The following is a 26,463-nucleotide window of genomic DNA, read 5'->3' on the forward strand; positions in this document are numbered from 1 at the left end:
GAAGGACTCGGTAATATGAGTTTCGATGATGTAAGTGGGCCTTGGGATCAATTTATAAATGTCTCGTCGGAACAAAATAATGTTCCATATTGGCCGAATCCAACATTAGATACGAGTGCTCGTTGTCCGGATGAGGCCAATAATGATTATATTTGGAGGACTGATTCCGAACCCGATATATCATACAGCGAGTCTGAAGAAGACGATGCGAATGTTGATGATGAAGTGAATATTTTTACGAATCCTGATGAGGGGACATCATGTCGACAATCACCACGTGACACATTGCAGAGGCAGACCGTACTTTTTTTGTCAAACACTTCTGAAATACCATCATTTTTCAATAAATTTTTTGGGGAAGAGCATCCTGATTCTATCGATGTTCCTTGTGGAGAGCAATCAAGCTATTACAATCCGGATAGAGGTGAATTACGCGTCAACATGTTATTTAAAGATAAGAATGATCTTATTGCATCTGTGAAGGATTATTCTGTCAGAGTTGTCAGGCGTGAGTACCGTGTCGAGGATAGCACACGCAGTTTGTTGAAGTTACGTTGTAAAAATAATTCTTCTACGGTCATTTGTCGATGGGGACTGCGGGCTTCATTCAAGGCCAAGACAGGTTATTGGAAAATAACAAAATATGGCGGGCCTCACACATGTATATCTACGTCTGTTGGTATAGACCATAAGAACTTGAGTAGTGAGATGGTGGCACATACGCTATTGGGAGTTGTTCGTTGTGATCCTTCGTACGAGATTAAGTACATCATTGAAAATGTGAAAGATAAATATGGTTATCAAATCTCGTACCTGAAGGCATGGCGAAGTTTGAAACGTGCTATGGAAATTGCTTACGGTACATGGGAGAGCTCGGTTCAATTACTACCGAAATATATGTGTGCTTTGTCCAAATACAATCCGGGAACAGTTGTGGAGTGGAAGCATCTCAGAGGCAACAACGAAATGAGTAAGACACTGAACTATGTTTTCTGGGCATTTAGGCCGTGTGTTGATGGGTTTCGGCATTGTCGGAAAATAATTAGTGTTGATGGTACACACTTGTATTCCAAATACAAGCACAAAATGTTGATCGGTGTCACTCTGGATGCGAACAATCAGGTTCTACCGCTAGCATTTACTGTTGTGGATGAAGAAACAACAGATTCTTGGAAATGGTTCTTGGAGAATCTCGGAAGACATGTTGTTCGTGGTCAAAATGACGTGTGTCTTATTTCTGATAGACATAAGGGAATCGTGCGTGCAACTGCAGATCTACCCTATTTTCAACCTCCACACGGTGTGCATCGGTTTTGTTTGAGACACGTGTGTTCAAACTTCAACGCTAAATTTAAAGACGTGCATCTGAAAGATTTATGCTGGGCGGCAGGCACACAGAATCAAATCTGTAAGTTTGAATCAATAATGGAGGCAATCAAACAAAAAAATATTTTGGCGCACCGATATTTGGCTGGAATTGAGAAAGAAAAATGGAGTTTGGCACATGATGGTGGTTGGCGTCGTGGGGTGATGACAACCAATATGTCGGAGTGTTTAAATAGTGTGTTGAAGGGTGCTCGTAGACTTCCTATATCTGCCATAGTACACTTGACACTTCAGAGGTGCGTACAATATTTTATTGAACGTGTGACTAGAGGTGCTCGAATGGTTCAGGAAAATCAGATGTGGTCAGATTATGCATTTCGTAAGTATGACAATTGGGCGAGAAAAGCTAGTGAACATCGTGTTGCCAAATATGATGTACGTGATCAAACTGCTTCTGTTGCAACTGTAGGAAGACCAAGTCGTGGCCAACATATGCAGGTGGTGAAGTTAGCAACGAGTGATTGTTCGTGTGGTAAATGGACGATTTTTGGCATACCATGTTCTCATGCTATTTGTACCGCGAAGTGGCACTCGTTGGATCCCACGACACTAGTGCAACCATGGTATAACATATCTGAGTACTTAGCGACTTACGAAGGCAGATTTCAACCTCTTGCATATGAGCGTTACTGGGATCCTCCACCTTTCGAGTTGCAACACAATCCTGTTAGACGTGAAAGAAGAAGAGTTGGTAGAGATAGAACAACTCGATTGCGAAATGAGATGGACACAAATGTTTCTAGACAGAGACATCATGGATGAATTATTTTCTGATATTATAATAATCGTTGATATGATAAATGAGAAATTTAATGTTTTATTTGTTTTTACGTTATGTTCACGATTAAAATTAAATTTAAATAATTTAAAAAATCCCAGCGCAAATCGAAAGACTTCAAGTGCACGGCCGACGTCCGAGCGGTAACGAATTACCGCCCGAGCGCGAGGGGCTCTGGAAAATTTCCAGAGCCCCTCGCGCCCGAGCGGTAATTCGTTACCGCTCGGGCGCGTTGCGTGCGCTGGAAAGAATTCCAGCGCACAGGTCGCGCTCGAGCGGTAACTTGTTACCGCCCGAGCGTGAGGGGATCTGGAAATTTTCCAGATCCCCTCGCGCCCGAGCGGTAACAAGGTACCGCTCGGGCGCGTTACGTGCGCTGGAAATAATTCCAGCGCACAGCCTGCGCTCGAGCGGTAACAATATACCGCTCGAGCGCAGGCATTGCTGCCTCCCCTTTCTCTTTCCCTCTCCTTTATATTTCCTCCACTCCTTTCCCTATCTCTTTATCTCATACCCTTTCAACTATCCAAATCTCTCTCAAATCTCTTCCCTCCACCCCTTTTCCTTATCTCCTTACCAAAATTCCTACAACTCTCCAAATATCACTCAATTATCCTCATCTAATTATCAAACAATGGCTCCCAAGAAGGTGAAAGGTAATCTCGGGTCTTCTTCTTCGTTTGATAGAACTCGATTTGTTAGTGATGCGGCGCAGGCTCGGTATGAACATGCCAAAATCAATAGAAACCCGATTACCGAGCGGGGATTTCGTAGACAAAGGGAGGATCGATACGTTGGGCCTCTTGTGGATTTGGATAGGCGCAGCTGGGAAAAATTTGGAGCTCAACCGAGAGCCGCGGTGGTCTCGATCGTGCGAGAATTTTACGCAAATGCGGGTGAGAGGACGGATGACAAAGCTTTTGTTCGGGGTAAACTTGTGTCATTTGATTCTGAGATAATCAATGCTTTTTTAGAAACGCCCGAGGTCGACGATTCCACCTTCCAGACTTTGGTTGCTAACCCCGATTATCCTGTGATAATCGACACCCTATGTCATCCAGGGGCGATCTGGAAACCAGTAGGGGGATCACCGAGTTGTTTTGATGAAAAATATCTGAAGGCCGATAATGCTCTTTGGTATTTGTTTTTGGCAAGGAGAATGATGCCGGTGTCACACAAAAGTGAAGTTCAAAAAGAGCGAGCCGTGGTGCTATATGCTATATCTCAGGGTTACCCAATCAATGTGGGAAAGCTTATCAATTCTCAAATTTTGATAAGCGTTAATAACAGACATATCGGTCTTTTCTTTCCATGTCTCATATCAAAGTTGTGTGCAATGGCAGGCGTTGTGTTCCGTGATGATGAAGAGTGGCTGCAACCAATGAAGCCCATTTGTATCCAGGACTGGCAGCGTAAGTATGCTAAACGACGTTTAGAATTTAGGACGGATGAGGGCGATACAGGTGGATCGAGCACCGCCGTCCCGCGTCGCCAACAACCCCACAGACGGTCCCTAAACGAGAAAGTAGATGAAACTCTTGCCTTCATGGCACACCAGGAACGAGTTAACTTGAACCACAATGAACATATATCATATTTGGAGTCCATGATGCATACAATGATGGCCCATAGAGGTGTTGACCCAGGGACCATTCCTCCACCTCCTCCGTTCATTTCTCCGTTCAATTTTCAGTATGACTATCAGCCACAGGGGAATGCATCGGGAGTGCCACCACCAGATAATGACGAGGATGAGTGAGGTATGTGATCTTTTGTTCTTCTCTATCTTTTACTGTACATTGGATAGATTGAATGTACTGTATTTTATCGTGCTTTAATTACAATTTACTTAACGCAGATCAACAGGTTGAAAAGAAGAACAACAAAGTCGAGGATATGGAAGTCAATTATGTTTTTTCATCTTATTTTTCGATTGTGTATTTTCTTCATTTCAGGTGTGTAAGATGTAAAAGGAATTGGAACGTGTTTGTTTATATGTTTTATTTCAGTTTTGTTTACTTGTGTTTTGTTTCCTGCACTTTTATTAATCTGATACTGATGAAATAAAATAATCTACAATGCTTTAAATAACACTATACTTACGAAATCATAACATTCACACGGTGCAACAACGCAAAATGTACAACAACTGAAATTTTATAGTCACAATTAATGAGCAGAATCATCGTCATAATTAAAATGATACAAATGGCTCCCTGTTCCACAGTCAGGTGGATTGCGTCTTCTCGTCCCTCTACGCAATCCTATATTTTCAGGAATTCTTTCGTTTGAATACTCTGGATAAGTGATAGGGGATATAACATTCCTCTGCAGTCGAGTATCATTCACAACATGCTGATGTCCGACGTTAAGCAAATTCGTGAAACTTTGTGTGTTCGACCAATAAGGAGTCTGAAAATCTGTCTGACCAAACGGACGAAAGTCACCATACCCTGAATCACCGAAAAAATCATGCTGAGTATTAGAGGTTCCTGCAATATTCATTTCACCTGACGTAAAAATCGTAGAGCCTCCTGCAAACCCACTTGGTTGCCCAATCATGTCACTTCTCCCTCCAAATGAAGACTGATGCGAAAACGGAGAAGGCGTACTAAAATTTTGTTGAAAATTAAATTCTCCAACAAAAGTATTGTACGGTTGTGGTTGAAAACCAACGGCAGTAACTGCAGGTGAGATCGAGCGCACAGTTATTCGATTGTACTATTCAAAGTAATCTTCATCAGTTTGCGTCGTTCGACCGTGTCGCACCCCTTTACAAAAATATCTCAGCCTATTATTCCACAACTCAATTGAATTCCTATGATAATCTCTCCAGTTGGTGTTGCGATGTCCTATTCTCGTGATATTATGCATATCGTCATTGTCGACGGCAGACCCTGGAATTGATTGCCGCCTTCGAAATTGTCGCATTACCCGATTAGGACGATGCATCTCCACGATGTCAAAGCAAATAAGGGGACAAACACACCGCCATATTTTGTTGTCGTATGAATCAATAATGGTCTTCACATCTATGTCATTTTTCTGGTATACGCTCCAATTAAACTGCAAAAAAATTATTAAAATTGAATATTAATTTGATGAATAAAAACATAATAGTACTCGGCTATTCACTATTACGTATTAAAATTTTATAATACCTCATTATTATTCATACGATCTAGCGAATCCCTTATAATTCTTACAGAATGTGTTGGCGAATGTGTGTAACTAAACCCATACGTCCACCTACAGTTACAAAAAAAATTTATATATCAAGAAAATATACAAGATAAATATGATATTCACAAAAACAATTTTTAAATTTTACCGTGCACCATATGGAGAAACTGGAATTAAAGCATCTGGATCAACGGGAGGTACAACTAATGTTAACCCACATTTAATCCTGCTCCATGCCCATATCTGCGTGTAATAATAAAAAAAAAATTAAAAAATTTAAACAAAATATCGTGTTAAATAATCACATCACATTAATGATACCTGCAGGATATATAAAGGTCCAGCCATTGTAGACTTCTCTACACGTGTCGCGTTACACAACTCACGATATAGAAACGCTAAAACTGCACTACCCCAACTATAAGACTTCACGTTATCAAGATCTCGTAACAGTTGCAAAAAAATTAGTCTAGCTGACCCTCCTTGATAATCAGGGAACATTATTCCTCCAATAATCATTAACGCAACACAACGAGTAAATTTCACAACATCTACCTCTGAAGTTTCATCATTGACAAGGTTAGATATACAATGATCATGTAGTGTTGTCATAGACAGATGACCACCTTTCAAATATTTTGATTCTGGCACAAATCCCAACATATCCAAACATATGTGTTGCCATTCCTCCACTTTATGCGACACGTCTACTCCGGTTACTGCTTCACCATCAATTGTCAGACCCCAAATTATTGAAACATCTTGTAGTGTAACTGTTGCTTCAACACATATAAAGTGAAACATGTGTGTCTCACGTCTCCAACGTTCAACAAGCGCAGTAATCAAATGATTATCAATAACTTGCGAGCCACATTCTAAAACTCCATAAAAACCCATATGATTTAAATATGACAATACACGCCTGTGTAAGTAATTATCGGTATATAACTTCCAAATCAAATTGTCTGACCTTTTCACTTTGACAATATCATCAACGGTTAACGAAGATACTCTTGATGACATATGGGTCGCCTGTAAATATAGGACACTAAGATCTTCTGGATTTCTATTATCTGCCATTTTTGCAAAATGCTGTAGATCTTCTCAACTTCAAAAAATATTGCAGGTAGGAAATGATAAACGAGAGCACCACTGAAAAAGATAAATAGAGGAAAGAAGAGGACGAGAAGAAGATAAGAATCGACTTACATTATTGATTGGACGAATCAATAAGGGCCACGTGGCATGAGAGAGAGGGGGCTGCTCCACGTAGGAGCGTCCGCTGATGAGAAGCGCGGACGCTCCTACGTGGAGCAGCGTCCGCGCTTACTGCTCCACGTAGGCAGCGTCCGCGCTTCTCATCAGCGGATTGAGGTACTTTTGATACATGTTTTTTTTTTAAAGTATTTTTGAAAAAAAATTTAAAATTTAAATTAGTTTTAATAAAAACCCAGTATTACACCGGACCGAATTTTTAAATAGACCTAATTATGCATTTAAAATTAGTCACGTTGATAAAACGTCCCTCTAAAAATATAGAAAAGAGAAAAAAAAGTATATAAAATTAATTGTATTTAAAACCTATATTTTAAATTTTTAAAAATCATGTATAAAACCACTTAAAAATGGAATAAATGTGAGCTTTTTTAACACACGAGTTAAATGTATTCAGTTTTAAAAAATGAAAGATATATTAATCATTTAATAATTTAGGTTGTTTTAAGTTTCTAAATCAAAGAATAAATTTATTGATTGAGAATAAGTGAGAAAAAATAGAAGATTGTATTTGAAAACAAATGTGAAATAAAAACTAAGACAAATTGTCTAGTAAATAGATTATTCTAATACTAACTTTTTTTAAAAAAAATACTAAAAACACATTTATTGGAATGTTCGTAAAAAGATAGAGTGTGATAGTATATAATATTAAAGAGTAATTTTGAATTAGAAATAAAATATCAATGATAAGAATTTATAAAAAAAACTTTTGTTTATTTACCAAATATCAGAATAAACATTAGACCAACTTCACGATTTGGATAAATTTTAAAAAAAAAAACATAAGCAAAATTTGAGACTAAAAACACATGTAATGTTTGCAAAAATTTGTTTTAAATTTTTTACAAGCTTCTAGTACAATTTCAAACATTTTATTAAATAAAAAATTGAAAACACTTAAAATAAACTCCTGCAAATGCTACCATAAACTCGGTTTTTAAGTGAAAACTGAAGATACTCGAAAATTGTTTCGTTTAACTGCTGCACCAATAAAAGAAATAGTACCAACTAAGACTAAAAAATTAATTCTTGGATGATAATTCAACACAACATGCTTTGCTGACAGTCAGAGCCAACGAATGTTTGTACTTCTCCAAAATGACCAAACACCCTCCAAAAAAATTAGAACCTTCCCAAAATCTATGTTTTGTCACTTTACAATGATATGAAGATTCTTGAATTTGGAGAGAATTCAAGAACTGTTTGTGGAAGGAAGATAAATCCTGAATATGTTTTTCAAAGTGATTTTCCCCCTACACGTCGGGCATTTGTTCTGAGCAGCTATGGCATTTCTGATGCACACCTTGCAGAAAATGTGACCACACTTTGTCGACATCTCCTCGACAAATGGACCCATGCAAATAGGGCAGTTGAATATAGGTTCCTTGGGTGGTGGCGGGGGCAATGTCCTACTCCGCCCCCGTTTTGGCTGAAACTTGTAAACCACATGACTAGTGAATCTAATACTGACTTCAACAACTAAACTGCCTGACTTACACATGCATGCATGTTAATAAACCCGAAAGAGACCAATGTTCAATATATCAAAAAACGAGCAAGCCCAATAGATAAGATCTGTAAAGCAAAACCTCTGATGGTAAATAATGCAGAAACGAAAGGACCCAAGTAGGAACTTCTGAACAATATGAAACCACGGAGACAAAAGAAGAATACAGATACTCGGTCCTCTATCATGATTCTAAACCCAAAAAACAGGTGCAGTCACGACTTTTAAAATAAGTTCGTCTCAGTTCAGATCCAAAGTAGAGATCAAACTAGCAGTGCAAATTAGCCAAGCTAGACTCCCGTTTGAGTAACTCGAGTCTTTAATCAAGCCGAGTTCAAAGTTTAGTTTTTTATTGCGAGTCGAGCTACTCGAGTGACTACATATTTTTTTTATTTAGAAGATACAAAATTTAAGGGATACTGTTTTCAATATATACCTATAATATAAAATCCTAAACTTTTTTGTCAATAAATATGCTAGGAAGACTTTCGAGCTATTCAAGCACATGCTCGAGTATCTCGACATGTACACGACTCGAGCTCGAGCATGAAATTGCTTACTTGATCGAGTTCGAACCCAAGCATCGAGTCGAGCTCAAGTAGCACGGTACTCCACTCGACTCGTGTGTACCCTTGATCAAACTACGCAATCTTGATATGTGTAAATGAAAAGAAAAGGTCGCCAGACAGCAAAGTAACTGAAAAAGATATCAATCACAAGATTCACAACCAAAGTAAATTGGAACATATGCGCGTATGTAGGCACCATAAATACAAGAGTAAAAGCATATTATATTATATTTTTCAAAAGCATATTATACTTTTCACTAGAAGTATACGAAGATTGTACGCGACCAGCATTCAAAAGAGACAATTTGTTACCGTGAGATTGCTACTGTCTTCTAGATTTACGTAAATGCCAGAATTTGCATTTGTTTGGTTTGAGAGGCAACTTGTCTGGTTGCTTTGAGGTGACCTTTCTTCTGTAACAAATATGGATTAGAATTCTTAGAAAGTAAAATTGGTTGGGAAACAAAAAAAGCAATAAAAAAAAAAACAATTCACTTCAACTAGCACTGATTAATAAAAAAAAGTGTAATAAATAAGTTCATCAAATTTACATATTCATCACAATTACCAGCCATGGGCTTCCTAGAAGCTAGTGGACAATAGCAAGTTTGACATTTTCAGCGAAATAACATAAATAGTTAAACCTGACCCCTGGATAGAAGTTATTTGGATCATCATGTAGCTAAAATGAATGACTTAAGTTAATGTTATTCCGCAGTAACTTTCCAAGAAAATTTAAATTCAACAAAGAAAATAGAAAACCAACAAATATATACATAAATTCAAGAGCATGACCCACTTTACAAAATGGCTGAATGCACTTTACATTTTTTTGTACACGATGAAAATAATAAAAAAAATAAAGAATATTATTATAAAGAAATAAAAACACTTGGAACTACTTGGTTTTCATCCCAATAGCAATAAATTTTGAAAAATGACCCACCTCTTAATCTGTTTAAGATATGTCATGCTGTATATATGTTTTTTCTTGAATAATGTCATCTGTTTATAGTATCATGGTTACGATTTTAAAGTTAAATTTCTAACTGCTCCCAATAGCACACACTCATTGGTAAAATAAGCACCATGCTGCAGTTGAAAGCAAAGGCTACAGGATACATGTAATTTACCAGCGTCGACATCAACAACAACTGGAAGCCCACGATTCTTTCTAGAATTGTATTTTGCCTGAGAAAAAAAAAAATAGAGATCAATGTTGTTTTACTGATTGAGATAACAATTAAAGAGCAGACATAGAGCCAAAATAACATTTATCGTACTTCTGCAAATGCTCTCGGGGAAGATATAATGACATCATCATCATCATATGCCTCAAGATCAATTGGTGCATCCAGCATACTAGTTCCTTCTTGCCTGTCCTGTGACATAGTGTGAGTTGAAGTCCCTTCCCCCTGGTTTTCAGATGGAGGCACCGCATTAAGATCGACATCTAACCCTGGCATCCTCAATTGACTCTGTGTGTGCCTCAAAACCCCATCCTGACTGCTCATTTTAGAGGTTTCGCAAGTGCTTGAATCCCCTGAAATCACCAGCGCCACACCAAATATTAGGCAATTGATATCACATTTGTAAGATTGACTCAAATCTTAAAAATATATAACTCAATAGTAAAAAAATCACTAAACAAAAACATGTCATAAAGTCATAAAATCATTTATTATGATGAAAAAATATTGCCTACAATTTGAAACAAATCTGAAGGTATTTAGCACACAAAGAAACTCGAACTTTCGTGCCATGAGTTTTATCTAAAAGTCTATCCTAGATTTTGATAAATTACAGAAAATTTCTTTTGGTAAACTAAAAAAATGCTAGATATTAATAATTAATAAATAACTAATTTATATCCTCCACCCTTCATTGAAGCTTTTTCATTGATACTAAGCAAACCATAACCTGTGAACGAAAGATAGGTTTTTCCACAATTTCCTTAAAAAATAAATTATTGCAGAAATTTATACCTATCATTAAACCATTGGACCTCTGTCATTTCTAGAGTAAACACTAAGACCCTTGCATCCAATCTTTATCCAAGATCTGCCAGTTGGAGCATACTAATGCTCGTCCTTTCGTCGTTTTAGACACTGCCTAATCTGTGCGCAAAGTTTCCAGAATCGACAAATTCCCATCTTTCATCAGCATTCACCTTCACGACTGGCATTCCTTCAGACCACCATCGTCTGATAGAAGAGTTGGTCCTTCTTATCTAGCCACTTGGATCCCAGGTCCAGAATAGGAACGTCCTTGGTTCATTTCTTCCTTCTATTAATATTGCTCAACCCACTCAACAACTTATCAAAGCTGCATGCTTCATAGACAAGGGATGATTAAATTATGTTTCTGAACCTTTGGACAGCTGATGTGTGTGATTTATACGTATTTTATTGCATTAGTTTGTGTGTTTGCATTGTGCATGCATAGATTTCGTTTACATTTTGTTCATTTAGAGTAAACATTTGCATATTATCATGTCTCACTGCCGGGTGATGAATTTGCAGGAAAAACGGTCGGAAAAACGGAACTCGGGGCCGAGTGCTAAAGCCAACAAGATGTTGTGTACAGAAAGGTAGGCGCCCGAGCGGTAATTTTCTACCGCTCGGGCGCGAGAGGCGAGTTGCTGAAGAGACAGACAGAAGATGTGGCGCTCGGGCGGTGAAATTCTACCGCCCGAGCGCGAGGAATGATCTACAAGGAAGAATTTACAGAGAGGTTGGCGCTCGAGCGGTACTTTTCTACCGCCCGAGCGCCAGAAGTCGCATTCCCCAGGCACTCTACAGAGAGTGTGGCGCTCGAGCGGTAATTCTTTACCGCCCGAGCGCCACCTAATTTTGGCAAGATTTTTGCAGCCGATTCTTTACCTTATTTTGAGAGGGTGGCTGATATGGAAGGATTTTGGGACGACTTTTTGGGGGCATACAGACACATTCAGACGTTGTTCTTGAGCCGCCGCAAGTTTGGAGAGCACTTTGCGCTTGGATTGAAGATTTGAAGCTTTCCGGGCGTCGTTCTTCGCGTTTTTCGTCAACTCTAGTATTTCTTATTTAGTTTTATCATTTGAACTTTGTTTTGTTGATTTTCAATTATGAACTTTAGTAGTTAAACTTTAATATTTGTTGGGATTAAGGGGATCCTACCCCGAACCTTGATTTGAATTAATTTATATTTCGATTGTGCATTATTCTTGATTTTACTACTGTTTTATCGTGTTGTTAGAGCGTAACTAACTTTAACAACGTCTTTATATTGCGAGTGAGTTCGAGAGAATAACTTGTGATAGGAACGAGTAGTATAATTCGCGGATCTACAATTTACATAGATATATGAAATTGGATACGTGCCGATAGTCATAGTCCTTAGGGTCGAAAACTAGGGGATTTCATAGATCGAAATGCGATTTGCTCTTGATAAATAATTAAAGACATTTAATTACTTCATTGAGTAAAATTAGTTTGGCATAGCTCGAGAGAGTAGGTTCAATAGACTAGGAAATCTTGTCAGAAGCGTAGATCACGATCGAACGAATTAATTAATAAACGAGGGGTAGGTGAACCGAGATTCCCAACAAATCCATTTCTCATTGAATTTTAACTCAACATTTTAGATTAAATTCTCATTCATTACTTGTTGAATCATTTTAATTGCATATTTATTTGAGTATAGTAGGAATAATCACACAACTCAATTTTCGTTGCTAAATGTTAAATAACTGAAAATAATAATTGTTAAACACAGTCTTCAGTGGAACGATATTCGTACTCTTGTACACTATATTATTACTTGACATCGTGCACTTGCGATTAATTTTGAGCATACAAAATCATATTTTTATTGGGGATTTTACTGTGCAAGTTTTGCTCGATCAACAGCCTAGCATTTTCATTTTCATCAGAGTCCTTTATAAATGTGTCCTTAATGGAAAGGCGTGTGTTACTCTCGGAGCCCGACGATGCATGCTGAATTTTGGTTATTATTTTTTAACTGTCCAGTAGAATCTTTCCAAATTTGCATTGTATAATAATGCCACACTTTCCTTGCTGAAACATCTCTTTCTGAATCAAATATTGTTTGTACAGTTGAACATTCGTAGACCCTGCCATCAAGATTATGAAAAGAGAAACAGGACCTCAGAACTTCCAAACTCACGACAAACCTTGAACAATCTATGCTCACTAACATGGCTCCCCTCACTTCTGCAGTGACCATCTCCAACTTAAACCACAGACACAAAGTCTGTAATTTCATTCATGTGTGTCACTAAGTCTGTTAGAGTAGGTGCCCAACAAGCCAACTTGTAGCTTGGGCTTTTATTGACTCTAATGTAAAATAATCTTTATTTTAATAATATTTTCCGATTTTATTCAATTATACAATTATACTTTTTCTGTATACTCATGTAAGTTCCATAGATAAAATCATTGAATATACAATAGGTATCATGAGGTCTGCCTCTCAATATAAGATCATGAAACTCATTATAAAGTGTACCGTATATTTTAACAGGTTCCTAGTCGAATCAGCCGCTTAAAACAAGGATAAAGGTCGCTCGAGCTCGAGACTAGCATATGTGATGTAAACGACATATTTCATTGGCAAGGGCATGGAGATGTCCATTTACACAATGGGTGGCCATATGATGATGCACTGAACAACCCTCCCACGGACTATCCAAGTTGTTCTCATTTATTGAGTGGAATAGTCCGAGGTTATAGTTGTACACCATTAATCATTTGACCCGGGACAATGTCGGGGCTATACATATTAACATGCACGTTGGTCCGACTCCATTGAAGGTCATCAGGTGGCGAAGTTGGGCTTAGTTTCGAAATACGTAGGAGCAAATGCATTGTAGTCGGGGATTCACCGTTTGCCTACAGGTGAAGATATCCTATGTGATCTGATGAGTTAATAGTGCAAGGAGTCTCTGGTCATAGCAAGAAATGTGCTTTAGGGAAAGTGTTTTCCTAGTTGCACATACCGTGCCACTATTAGTACTCAAAGATAAATCACATCGTTGTGGAATTCATATGCAACTCTTGATATACCAATTATTGCAGATTCGATGGAGATATGTTAGTTGAAGGGGCTGAAGTGTACACTAACCATGACTTAAGGTTCTTGTAGACAGTATCAGTAATACCTAGGGGATTACGGGGCAATGCTACTAGACGATCTTACCGTGGTCCAATGGGTGCAATAAAAAATGAGTTATGACATTCTTGATCAAGGAGTTGATGAAAAGAATGATACCAATTAGGATAAGCCCGAATAAGAATAAATGTTATTCTGAATCACATGGAAATGTGAACCCACGGCTAGTTGTATTCCTGAACCATTAAGGGTCACACAAGTATCAGCCTCTGTGTTCTCATTGAGAAAGTCAAAGTGCGAGAAGTTGAATTTGACAACAATAGTTTAATGGAGATCAAACAGGACACACATAAAAGAGTTTATAAATTGATTCCATAGGATGGAAGAAATGGAAGTTAGGTTAATTGCTAATTAAGGAAGGAGAGTGGAACTGCCTGTTTTGGTGAAAGTGTTCACTAAACTGCCAGTTGCCCAATATGGTAAGTGAAAATTTTGTTTTCAAAATTTTTATTTTTCATTATCATTATATGAAAAAGACTTATATCCGTGATATATCGGGGCTTTCGGATCGTAGATCAGGGTTATAATGAGTTCATAATCATTTATTTAGTGAATTTAAAATTTACTGATTAAATGATTGTACTAGTTGTGATGACTACTAACATGTATAAATTCTCATAAAATGTTCTAGAGGGGTCTAGACATAGTTGTCAATAGCGAGGAACATAGCGCTCACTATTGCCCGTAACGAAGCGAAGCCCCATGGCTACAGGGCGCTACGCACACTACACTTCGAGATAGCGAGCGCTATCGTCGCTATCAACGCGATAGCGTAGATATAGGAAAGAAAAGTTGTAGGACATTTTTTTAAAATAATGGAGAATTTTTTTAGGGCCATTTTGCACAATTTTTAGGCCCAATAATATATGAAATCAACGCTTTTTATCCTATTCAAATTCAATCTTCTCCATTTCTCTCAATCAACCCTTGCGTAAACCCTACCATTCTCCATGGTTTCTCCTCTTTTGTTGCTCGTGGGTTGCTAGATGTTGGGTTGTCGGCCGCCGGACTTATCTCACATCGTCGTCGGCAAATAGGTACATCTACACCTATAGGAAGCTCGAAGGTGGCCACATCTAAGTATAGACGGAAAAGGTCAATAGGAACATCTACTACATTTAATCTTGTAGATGAAGAGAACGAATTTGACTTTGATGAAGAAAGTGAATAAGAGAATGATGCCGAGCGCTATGCAATTTCAAATGAAGAAGATGATCTCGATCTTGATGAAGAAGATAAAGATGAATTTTAGATTATGTTTTTCTAGTTTTAGAATTGAGGTTTTGTTACTTTCAACTTATATATTTATTATTTAAGCATGAACAATTGAAGTTAGCATATGCTATGTATTATATATTTATATACTTGTGGCGCTTTATTTTCAAATAGTCCTCGTTACACTATTCGCTATGCGCTATAGCCACGAGCAATCTTTGTGCTATGCGCGCATATTCACATCAATTCATCAGAAATAGTGGCCCAACAATCAAGACTTACCATCTTTCCTACTGTTCTTTATTTTTTCTTCTTCATTTAAAAAAAGATCATCTCTCAAGAAAACAAAACCGTAAATCGCAAAGATATTACCTAAGAGAAAGAACAGAAATCACAACTTCGAATTTCTTTAAAATCTAAATTACAGCGTAAGCTACCAGAGTATTAATTAACTCACCGAACATAAAATATCTAAGAAATAACATGAAAACCGATTTGTGTACCCTAACATCAGATGAGAAAAGGTAAAAATGATAGACGTTAACCATAGAAATACACATTGCAGACGCTCAACAAGAATCACTTGTGAAACTAAAAAGTAAAGCATGAACCAGAGAAATTGTCGATCAACGAAACCCACAAGCAAAGAAACAATAAGAAATCACAACTCTTGACCAACAAGAATTTATTTATCATTGAAAGAGATATGTATAAGAATATGAAGAAACTAACCCGGTTTGCTCCAAGAAAGAAGTGAAAGGGGAGGTACAAGGACGGCATTTATATATTAGTATCCATCACTGCCAAGGAAGGTGGAACAATTTTCGTGTGTTTTCTCATTGGGAAAGAAATAAAGACAGACAAGACAACAGGCGGTAAATCAAAGGACAATCTTGCTGCGACACCAAAGGATTTTTTTTTAAAAAATAAAAATTTAAATTCCTTAAATTCTTTAAAATAGAGTCAATATATATGAAATCTTTCATTTAATTTTAAATATATCTTTATACAGTTTAAATGTTATATATATATATGTATATATATAGTTTTGCCATGTACACCTACCGTACACACCTATGTGAGTACCGATGAGGTGTCATTCACCCATTAGATGTGATGAAATATAGAAAAATTGTGCATCTAATGGGTGAGTGACACATCAACCGTGCTTACATAAGTGTGCACGGTAAGTGTGCAACATATCAAAACTGTATGTATATATATATATATATATATATATATATATATATATATATATATATATATATATAACTTTTTTTTACGATCACGGGTTTATTTTTATCACGAACACGGCTCATTATAAAAGCTCGAATTAAATTATTAAACATGCTTTCAAAAATTTTCAAGTTGCATAAACTTTCGAATTTTAGTTTAAACCACTTATTGAGCTAGTTAATTTATAGTTGACCTAATTCGAAATAGAGTGCATTTTCAATCAACAATTAAAAACACTTATACATTATTAATTCAATTGATTGTAACATTTAATTGATATGGATTCTTGTTAGCACGTATTACGTGTTCATATGAGCGAGGCGATGTGCAAGCACGCGCCGAGACAATGGTCTCGCGCATATGCGCGAAAACAGTGCGTGCATATGCGCGAGAAGCTTTGGATGAAATTTGAGGGAGACACGTATCAATTACATGCAATATATATATATAGGTTGAACAATTCGTTTCCTTCAGAGTTTTACGCCAGAAATCGAGAAAAGGTTTCGAGAAAAGAGTGAAAAATCCGTCCGTCTGATTTTGAATCTGGCTTCAGTAATATGTTCCTATCAACGCAGGCTACAACTGGACGTAAGTTTTGTTAAGTTTTGACATGTCTTGAAATTATGATGTTGTCAGAATTGAATGGAGTTCATATATGATGTTCTTGACATTTAGACATCATAGAATAGAAGTCAGATTAAGAAACGGACTGATTATGGAATTGTTATGAATTTTTAGGGTATATTGATTTATACTGGACAGATTTGAATTGGAACTGGATTATAGATTATATTGGATATTGATTATGGATTGTAACTGTTATCTGGTGATGTTGTATTGACGGGGATATTGAGATTGTACCGTTATACCGTTGATTTTGAATTAAATCCAAATTAACCAGATTCAGTATTGAATTGAGAATGGAATATTGATATTAGTATTCCCGGTATGTCCTTTCAGATTTACAAAGACAGTCTTGAGTTCAGAACTGAAATTGCTTCAGACCGTGACTACAAACGAAAGATATAAGTCAATGTGTATTAGGAGATCGACTTGAGTCGGTTTAGACTTGAGTTTCCCTAAATCACATACTTTACTTTATTGCATTGATATTTGCATTAATGTGATTGATGTACTTGTTCTCTTGATTTATAGATAGCAGGTATTAGAAGAGTAATCTTATGACAGAAGTGCCTGTTAGTGGTGGGATCGCCACGGGCACATTACACGATGTCATGAGATAGTGTATTGGCGGTAGTGTCATAGTCTGTCACCGGATAATTGGCTATCGATGTGGATAGAATTGTAGCTCCTTCTATTGCTGATGATCGGTACCGTATCGATGTGGATAGAATTATAACTTCTTCTATTACTGATGATCGATGTTATATCGATGTGGATATAATCGGAGTTTTCTTCTATTACTGGTGATCGATACTATACCGCTGTGGATAGAATCAGAGCTTCTTCTATTACTGGTGATCGATGCTATATCGACGTGGATAGAACTGGAGTCTTTTCTATTACTGTTGGTTGATATGGAATGCCAATGTCTGGAAACCGGGATCCCTAGGCTAGGATTGAGTCTAGTCTGAGTCGTGGAGTCACGAACATTGTCGACAGTTTGATATTGATTATGTTTCAGCTTTTGATATATAATTGTTGTTATCTGTCAATGCTTTTATGTTTATCATATGATTGACTGTTTCGTTGATTTACACTGGGATTATATTCTCACCGGAATTATCCGGCTGTTGTCTTGTTTGTATGTGTACTTGACAACAGGTGAGACAGGTTCACGGTCCAGGAGATGAGGAGAGATCGTGATTAGAGTGGAGGCTCCGGACTTGGATTAGAGATAGGGTTTGGACACTTGACATTAGATGTTAAACCTTAGTTGAATAAATGTATGTGGTACAGGACTAATACTTTTATATACTGAGATGTATATATGTTTTATGTCACTACGTTCCGCATTATTTTAAAAAAATAAAAATAAAATTTAGACCCTATTTATTATAATTATTTTAATTAGTCTCAATGATGATTAAGAACATGATTAGTGTCCGGGTCCCCACAGTAGTTGAGAAATTTTATTTTTTAATAATTTTATTGTGGTATACTTTGATAATACCATTTAAAGTTTGTGACTTAATATATAAGTATAGATATATAATACATTATTATTTGGTAAATATTGATAATAAGGAAAAATAAAATTATGAATATGCCGTAATATAAATCTTTCTCAACGAGGGACATGTATGTAAATTTTGTCCAGTAGAATTTTTTGACCCAAATGTTTTATTACCTAAGTCCGATACTAAAGAATTATAATTCTTAAATGTTATAAAGTGGCCCGAGTTCTAACTCACCAATTATTTCTTAATCTTTTTTTTCCTTTTTCCAATCTTTTATTTTTAGCTTGATAAAAACGAATGGGGAATATCACTCGGGGTACATTGCATCGCGGTTTAATAGATTATCTGTTTTACCTAACTATCAATCGACCTGATATCATGTTTGCAGTTTATACATGTGCTCGTTTTTAGTCTGATCTGAAACAATTTCATTATTTAACTATCAAGGAAATTCTTAAATATTTTAAATGAACACAAAATGTTGGATAATAGTATGCTAAGGACTCATCGTTCAATCTAGTTGGATATTCTAATACATACTATGTAGGTTGTAAGCTTGACAGGAAGAGCACCAGTTGATCATGTTATTTTCTTGGAGACCGACTGATTTCTTAGTTCAGAAAAAAGCAAACATCAATTCTCATTTCAACTGTAGAAGCTGAATATCTAGCTGTTGTGCCTAATAGTTGTGGATTCAACAACTGAAGTCACCAATCTTCTGCGATAACACAAGTGCTATTGATATGACATACAATTTAGTTTTGCTCTCTCAAACTAAGAATATTGATATTCATAGTCATTTATCATGTGTTAAAGGAAAACATCCGGTTGGAATACATCTCAACAACGAGCAGTTGGCATCTTCACCAAATCGATTGCTGAGAATAAGTTTTCTTTCTTTCAATCCATTGAGTAAAAAGTAGTTGAAATAGCAATATGTAATGCAGAGCCATTAAGTCAGGTTGAAGAAGCGCATATCGAATCATTTGATAGTCAGAGTGACTCGGGTTTACTGATGATTGAACAGACAAATCCTTCAAGCAGTCAGGCGCCTGATTTGACACTTGCTATATCTAAAGAACCTCTAAGGATAGAGCCTTATTCTCCTATTATGGATCTATATGATGAAAACACATTGGACAAAATTCATTCGAGCCTCACAACTATTTCTACTTCTATCAGAGTTCTAAAAACTAGTAACTCAAGTACTGAAAAAGCTTTAGAATCATTCAAGGACAAGACGTTCAAGGAGGTGTCAGACTTATCAAAATGAATGATTGATATATTTACTCGACTAGAGAAAATAAAGAAAGCTCAGGCAGCTACTGCTACTGATCCTGGTAGGCAAATACAAGCTAACAATTTTCAAATTTGCATCAAGATTGAGGAAGTCCAGGCTAACTATAATGAGAAGATTGACAAAGTTAGCAACTGTTCTTGCCTACTTGAAGGCACCATATAGTATTGACAAAAAAGAGGGGGAAGAAAAGGCCAATTGATATGCAATATGGATCTCAAAAATATTATCATAGAAGATAGTGCTTAGAGGACATGTTTTGTATTTTTTTTGCAATTAAATATGTAAGTTTTCTTCTATCAATGAATTCAATATTTTTATTCAATGGCATAATTTTTTCAAAACACCAAAAATAGGAAAATTGTTGGAACATTTTAGTTTTGATCACTTAACAAGGCTGCTAATCCAATGGATAATTATATATCATAACTAAACTGAATTCAAGTAGAAAACTTAATATACACGAGCAAAAAAGTTTCTAATTCAATCAGAGTCCAACAGATTACCGAGCCAAAATGTTAGTACATTACTCGAATGCGAAAAAGGGTACTGATAGGCAAACTAATCACAGGACAACTAATGATGCTCATCTGTTAGCAGCTCATTTCAATCGACCAATCATCCCAAATCTAAATATTCTCTGAAGATTATTAGTATACCTAGTACTTAAGAATCATAGCCAGATAAATTTTTTAGTACTAATAGTCACTGATTTCCAATAGAACGTCAGAATTCATGCGCAATACCAAAATTATACGATCTGTCAGAAAGGACGATGACATGACAACAACGACATCTATATTTTGAAATAGATATATGATTTAAAAAGATGATTGTTTCAGATGAAGACTATAAATAGATCATTTAAACAAGCTTTTTAATATCTCCAAATCTTTGAATTCTCCGAATTTCTTTAAAATGTTTTTTCTGTAAGCCAAACTGATCAAAGCAAGTACATTCGGATATGCTAAAATTTGATCAATTGAGGATTAATTTGCACTTAGAATTTCTTAGTAAAATCTTTGTAATTGAGAGTAAGAAGTCTTGCTGCTCATTTTATTAAGATTGAAGTTTACTAAGAGCTTTAGTTAGGCAGTAATAAGTCTTGTTGAAGTGGGTGATTTCAAATTGTTCATCAAAGTATTTTAGTGCGATCCTCCCACAAAGAAGATTGATATTACTCAACTAGAGAAAATTAAGAAAGCTCAGGCGGATACTCTACTAATCCTGGTAGGCAAATACAAGCTAACAATTTTCGAGTTTGCATCAAGATTGAGGAAGTCCAGGCTAACTATAATGAGAAGATTGACAGAGTTAGCACTCAGTTAGCAACTGTTCTTGCCTACTTGAAAGCACCATAAATTATTGACAAAAAAAGAGGGGAAAAAGGTCTATTGAATCCTCCAGACAGTTTTATAATAAAGAAAAACCGAAGCAAACTTATCATTCTAAAAGGCCAATTGACATGCATTATGGATCTCAAAAATATTATCATAGAAGATAGAGCTTAGAGGATATGCTTGTATTTTTTTGCAATTCAATAGAATTCAATATTTTTATTCAAGGGCATAATTTTTTCAAAACACCAAAAATGGGAAAATTATTGGAACATTTTAGTTTTGATAATTTAACAAGGCTGCTGATCCAATGAATAATTATAAATCATAAATAAACTAAATTCAAGCAAAAAACTAAATATACACGAGCAAAAGTTTCTAGGTCAATCAGAGTCCAACAGATTACCGAGCCAAACTGCTAGGACATTACTCGAATGCGAAAAAGGGTACTGATAGTCAAACTAATCAAAGGACAACTGATGAAGCTCATGTGATAGCAGTTTATTTCAATCGACCATTCATCCCAAATCTAACTATTCTTTGAAGATTATCAGCATACACAGTACTTAAAAATCAGAGCCAGATAATTTTTTTAGTCATAACCGTCACTGATTTCCAACATAATGTCAAAATTCATGCGCAATATAAAAATTATACGATCTGTCAGAAAGGACGATGACATGACAACAATGAAATCTGAATTTGGAAATAGATATATGATTTAAAAATGATTGTTTCGTATGAAGACTATAAATAGATCACTTAAACAATCTTTTTAATATCTCCAAATCTTTGAATTCTCCGAATTTCTTGAAAAATGTTTTCTGTAAGCCAAACTGATCAAAGCAAGTACACGCGGATATGTTAAAATTTGATCAATTCAGAATCAATTTGTACTTAGAATTTCTTAGTGAAATCGTTGTAATTGAGAGTAAGAAGTCTTCCTGCTTATTTTATTAAGATTGAAGTTTACTAAGACTTTTAGTTAGGCAGTAATAAGTCCCGTTGAAGTGGGTTAGTTCAAACTGTCCATCAAAGTCTTTTAGTGTCATCCTCTCACAAAGAAGAAGAAGTAACGTAGAAGTATTGAATTTTCCAAACATCTAGATACAAACTTGTGCAAATTTACTTCTCAGTCTACATGCATTTAATTTCTATTTGATAACCCAACTAATTTTTGGTTTAGGCCATTTTTGTTCAAAGAGTTTCAATCAATCTATTTCCGCAGAATTTCCACTAGCTGTTGACTTTTGAGAACCCAATTGACAAGAATTTCATTTCAATATTGTTTACCCAACCGAAATATTTGTAAATTATTGAGATTATATTTTCAACTATCTCTAAATTAATCTTCGATCCTAACAAGGGTTCGGGGATTCCCGCAATCCACCTTCGCCATACCCAATTAATATTTTGTGACGGAGATAAGAACGGGGATGAGGATTTGATATACGTAGGTTTTTAGAATCCTCAAACCCGAAAAACTAGGGATCAGAGCGAACATGGGGGCAAGATGAAATTCAGAGACGGGGATGAGAAGTAAACCCGTCCTCGCCCCATCTTGTTGTCATCCCTATTCATATCCCTAATCGAATTGATTATTTTTTACTTTTAAAATGCTATTTATTTTAAAGTTTATCAATGTTAAAATGAGTTGGAGTTATTTGCATAGCCAAAAGTTATTTGAAAATAATATAAGATGTTATAAGCTCAAATCTTATATGAATAACAACTGTATATTTTATTGAAACGGTGTTATTTAGTTTTTCTTTAGTATTTAATATTTATTGCTTAATTTATAATATAATGTCTTGCATTTTTTTAGGGAAATTCGTCAAAAAATCCCTATTCTCATTCTCAACATTTTCTTTACTCTCTACCCCTACTAAAGCTTTGTTTCAACTCCCCGTATCTTTCAAATTTCCAAATCTATCCTTATATTTTTTATTTTAATTAATAATTTTTTCATTTGTAAATAATGGCCCATCATTCTTCCGTAAAATAAATTAAATCTTTTACCTCTTTGACCGGAGTACCACCGGGTTATATCCACCGTATTTTACAGACTGCTCCTCACAGCCCAACCATGCGATCGCAACCGATGGTTACTGATGCAGATTCCTTCAACAGTACTTGGCACAACCCTAATTCGTTTTCTACCTTAGGGTGTACAATAAAAGATAAAATTTTGAAAATAATACATGAGAGGTGCTAAGAGCAAAGATCTCTTTATTCAAACACTAACATTTATTTATTACATAGTAACCTCCTGTAGAGGAGGAGAAACTTATTTAGCTATTAACAGTAGCTGAACTCACTACACACATAAACTTGAAAAGAAAAAATTACAAATGATTTTGAAGAAAAACGAAGAGGTTGAGTGATGTCTTCATCTTCCTTCTGCTTCTTTATTTATAGAAGGCTCCTTCAGATTTGAAACTCGGATTTCAAATCTTCATAAACCTTTACAGCTTGCCTTGGGACCTTGTAGTGGTTGAGTGGTCCCTTCTTGAACTGTCTTTTTCTAGATTATTAATCTAGAAATTAACTTATCATCTTCTTTTATTTCTCAGAGATACCAGTAACGATGAGTACATAAGAGATCTGCGGTAATCTAATCTCCTTTTTCCTGGAAATGTTGGACTAGCCATTTAAAAGCATCCGCCTCTTTTCTCTTATAATTGATTCTTCTTTTTAAAACCTTCAGATATGTGGAATACATTTCTTTAGGTTTCTTGTTGGTGTGTTTAACTGGTTCCATTTACCCTAATTTATAGTGTAAAGTTTGGGTCCAGTTTTCTTGTTTACTATATTGGATTCATGTTTCAAATAAAGTATCCAATGTCCCTTCGTCTTTTACCACTCATTATTAGTGGTCCTTGTGTCATTTACCACTCATTATTGGTGGTCCTTATTATTCCACTCACATGAATTTTCACATGGTGGTCCTTATTTTCTTAGTGGAATGATCACATGTCTCTTTTAGCTTTGTCGAGGAATCTTTGGCTTTTTGTATCCTCGAGGAAAATGTGAGTGTGGTCCTTCTCCACTTGTCCTTGCTTCGGTAAAATGTTTCCAATCAGATCTCGGTTTGAAACCTTTACCGAATTCCGGCTCTTTCTGATTTTGGCATTCAGAACAGATGTTTTCTGACCATCTTCCTACATGTGCCATATTGCAGAACTTTCGGCGAGTCTCTTTACTTGCCGGTAGCTTGCTGTTCCACAGAAGATTTCTCTTCTTCTCGAATATTTCTTCTGCAAAACTTGTTGTTTTTCCTGTCATGGTGTTTAATAAGAATGATCCACTTAAAGAATTTTGATAAAACTTAAATGGAAACTTGACTTTGTCCATCTCAGTGAGACAAACTCATAAACCCCATGCTCTTCTGGTTGAAATATCATCTTCAATTATTGAAGGAACCAGAGGTGTTTCTTCTGTCGGAGGGTCCTTGATAAATTTCTGGATATTTGTATCTGGCCTCCTTAACTTGATGAAATGAAAGGCTTCGTGTGAACCTTTCCCTGCTGGTTTTGGGGCTGCACTGAAAAAGTATAGCTCCAAAACATCTCCTCTGAACAAATAATCATTATTCGCCCAAGTTTCTTGAACAGATTCCTGAATCCATTTTGGTAGATTTGAAATTTCTGGAAAGCTGTGTGATGTAGTATAAAATGAGGCAAGAGCCCCGAATTCATACCAAGCTTTGACCTCCTTGGGATATGAATTATGTTTCGTCCATACCCGATGATATTTTCCTGAAACATCAACCCTGTTGGTAGCTGGGTTAATGCCAACTCTTGTTTTGAATTTCTCACAGTTCTGTTGATAAACCTGAAATGGAGAAATTACAACTTCGTTAGTACCAACCTTAGATTTGCCTTTGTCAGTATGAGGCCTAAGGTTGATCTCTCCCTCTTCAATCCCCGAGGTGAAGGGTTGACTTGAAGACTTAAGATAAGGATCAGGAGTCTCAATTTTTGTTTCAGCCGACTCATCTTGAAATGATCCCGACTTAACACTTGTGCTAGGGGTATTTGAATCCCCTGCTCCAGGTATAGAGTCCTATACTCAAAAACTCTCCATTTTGGAAACCAGTGGTTTCTCAATGTCTTGGAGGATAGGCCTTTGTGTTACAGACCATAACTGAGTATATGCCTGTAAACATCATGTAATTCGATCATAAACAACTCTTTTATCAGCTTGTTGTAGTCTTCTCGCAACTTCTGCATTTAAGACCAACTTGTTAAACTCATTTTGAAGCATTTCAAGGTGTTCCCTCAAATGCTTCTACATTTTGATGATGACATCGATATCATCGCTGTCCATCTCTTGTTAATAAATCTTTAAGAGTATTTTCATGAGATTTTATAATCACAATATCAAAAACATAATTCTGACATAGAGCTTACCATCTTAATAACCTAGCCTTCTCAGGTTTAGATTCAATTCTATTCCTTAAGAAAGAGTTTATCTGTGTATTATCAACTTTCAAAGTAAATTTCTTTGCAAGTAAAAATAATGGCCATTTTTCAAAGCCCTTTTTACTGCATAAAATTCTTTCTCGTTGATATGCTATCTCATGGCTTCTGCATCGGAGAATAAACCACTACAATATCTGCATGGTTGTTCTCCATCTGGTGTGAGCTTTGTTAATACTGCAGCCCACCAATGATCATTGGCATAGGTATATAATATCAGATCATCTTCATCTTGAGGAATAACTATTTTTGGAAGATTCTTACAAATCTCCTTCAAATAGACAAATCCTTCTATGTGTTCTTTTGTCCATATAAATCTTGCATCTTTTTTCAACAATGGACTAAACACTTTCATGTGTTTTGCTAGGTTTTTAATAAACATCCCAGCCAAATTAACAACTCCCAGAAAACTTCGAAGTTGTTTCTTTTCTTTTAACTCGTTTGGAAAATTTTGCACTTTTTCTACAATATGATCTTGCAAAATTATTCCAGACTCATCGACTTCTATTCCTAGAAATTTGATATTTCTTGTGGTAATAACTGCTTTCTTTTCGGATAAAACCAGTCCTTCCTTTTTGCAAACATTAGAGAAAATTTCTAAATGTTTGACATGTTCTTCCATATTTTTAGATGCTACTAAGAAATCATCAATATAAACAAACATAAGTTTAAAATAATCCTTAAAAAGATTATCCATCTTTCTTTGAAATATCTGAGGTGAATTAGCCAATCTCATTGGTAATACTTCCCAGATATAATGTCCTTGTGGTGTGGAGAAAGATGCGAATTTATTGCTTTCTTCCTGCATCCGAATTTGATAGAATCCGGACTTACAATCAAACTTAGAGAAAATCTTGGCATTGCGTATGCAACTAATTAGATG

At 36.0% G+C, this 26,463-nt stretch overlaps 2 protein-coding genes and 1 long non-coding RNA gene across 5 annotated transcripts; 1 reads left to right on the forward strand and 2 right to left on the reverse strand.

Annotated features, from left to right (window-relative positions):
- Positions 1-15: 15 nt before the first annotated feature.
- On the forward strand, positions 16-2,148 carry LOC140842935 (uncharacterized). The gene has a single exon (XM_073211140.1). The coding sequence runs from the start codon at positions 16-18 to the stop codon at positions 2,146-2,148; it is 2,133 nt and encodes a 710-aa protein (XP_073067241.1).
- Positions 2,149-4,958: 2,810 nt separating this feature from the next.
- LOC140803956 (uncharacterized) lies at positions 4,959-5,562 on the reverse strand. The gene is made up of 3 exons (XR_012111992.1): positions 5,496-5,562; positions 5,326-5,413; positions 4,959-5,230 (listed from the first exon to the last, which is right to left on the reverse strand). It is a non-coding gene; the product is annotated as an uncharacterized lncRNA (long non-coding RNA).
- Positions 5,563-7,640: 2,078 nt separating this feature from the next.
- Positions 7,641-15,970, reverse strand: LOC140803144 (uncharacterized). Of its 3 annotated transcripts, none has more exons than XM_073158845.1 (5): positions 15,821-15,970; positions 9,985-10,244; positions 9,835-9,892; positions 9,014-9,114; positions 7,641-8,060 (listed from the first exon to the last, which is right to left on the reverse strand). In XM_073158845.1, the coding sequence occupies exons 2-5, from the start codon at positions 10,213-10,215 to the stop codon at positions 7,818-7,820; spliced, it is 633 nt and encodes a 210-aa protein (XP_073014946.1). In that variant the 5' UTR covers positions 10,216-10,244; positions 15,821-15,970; the 3' UTR covers positions 7,641-7,817. The 3 variants fall into 3 exon arrangements, with proteins under 3 accessions (XP_073014946.1, XP_073014948.1, XP_073014947.1); XM_073158847.1 differs by having other exon boundaries at positions 7,641-8,054; positions 15,821-15,969; XM_073158846.1 differs by lacking the exon at positions 15,821-15,970 and adding an exon at positions 15,634-15,657.
- Positions 15,971-26,463: the final 10,493 nt, after the last annotated feature.

Source organism: Primulina eburnea, chromosome 10 (assembly GCF_022965805.1).
Source record: "Primulina eburnea isolate SZY01 chromosome 10, ASM2296580v1, whole genome shotgun sequence".
Taxonomy (NCBI): Eukaryota; Viridiplantae; Streptophyta; class Magnoliopsida; order Lamiales; family Gesneriaceae; genus Primulina; species Primulina eburnea.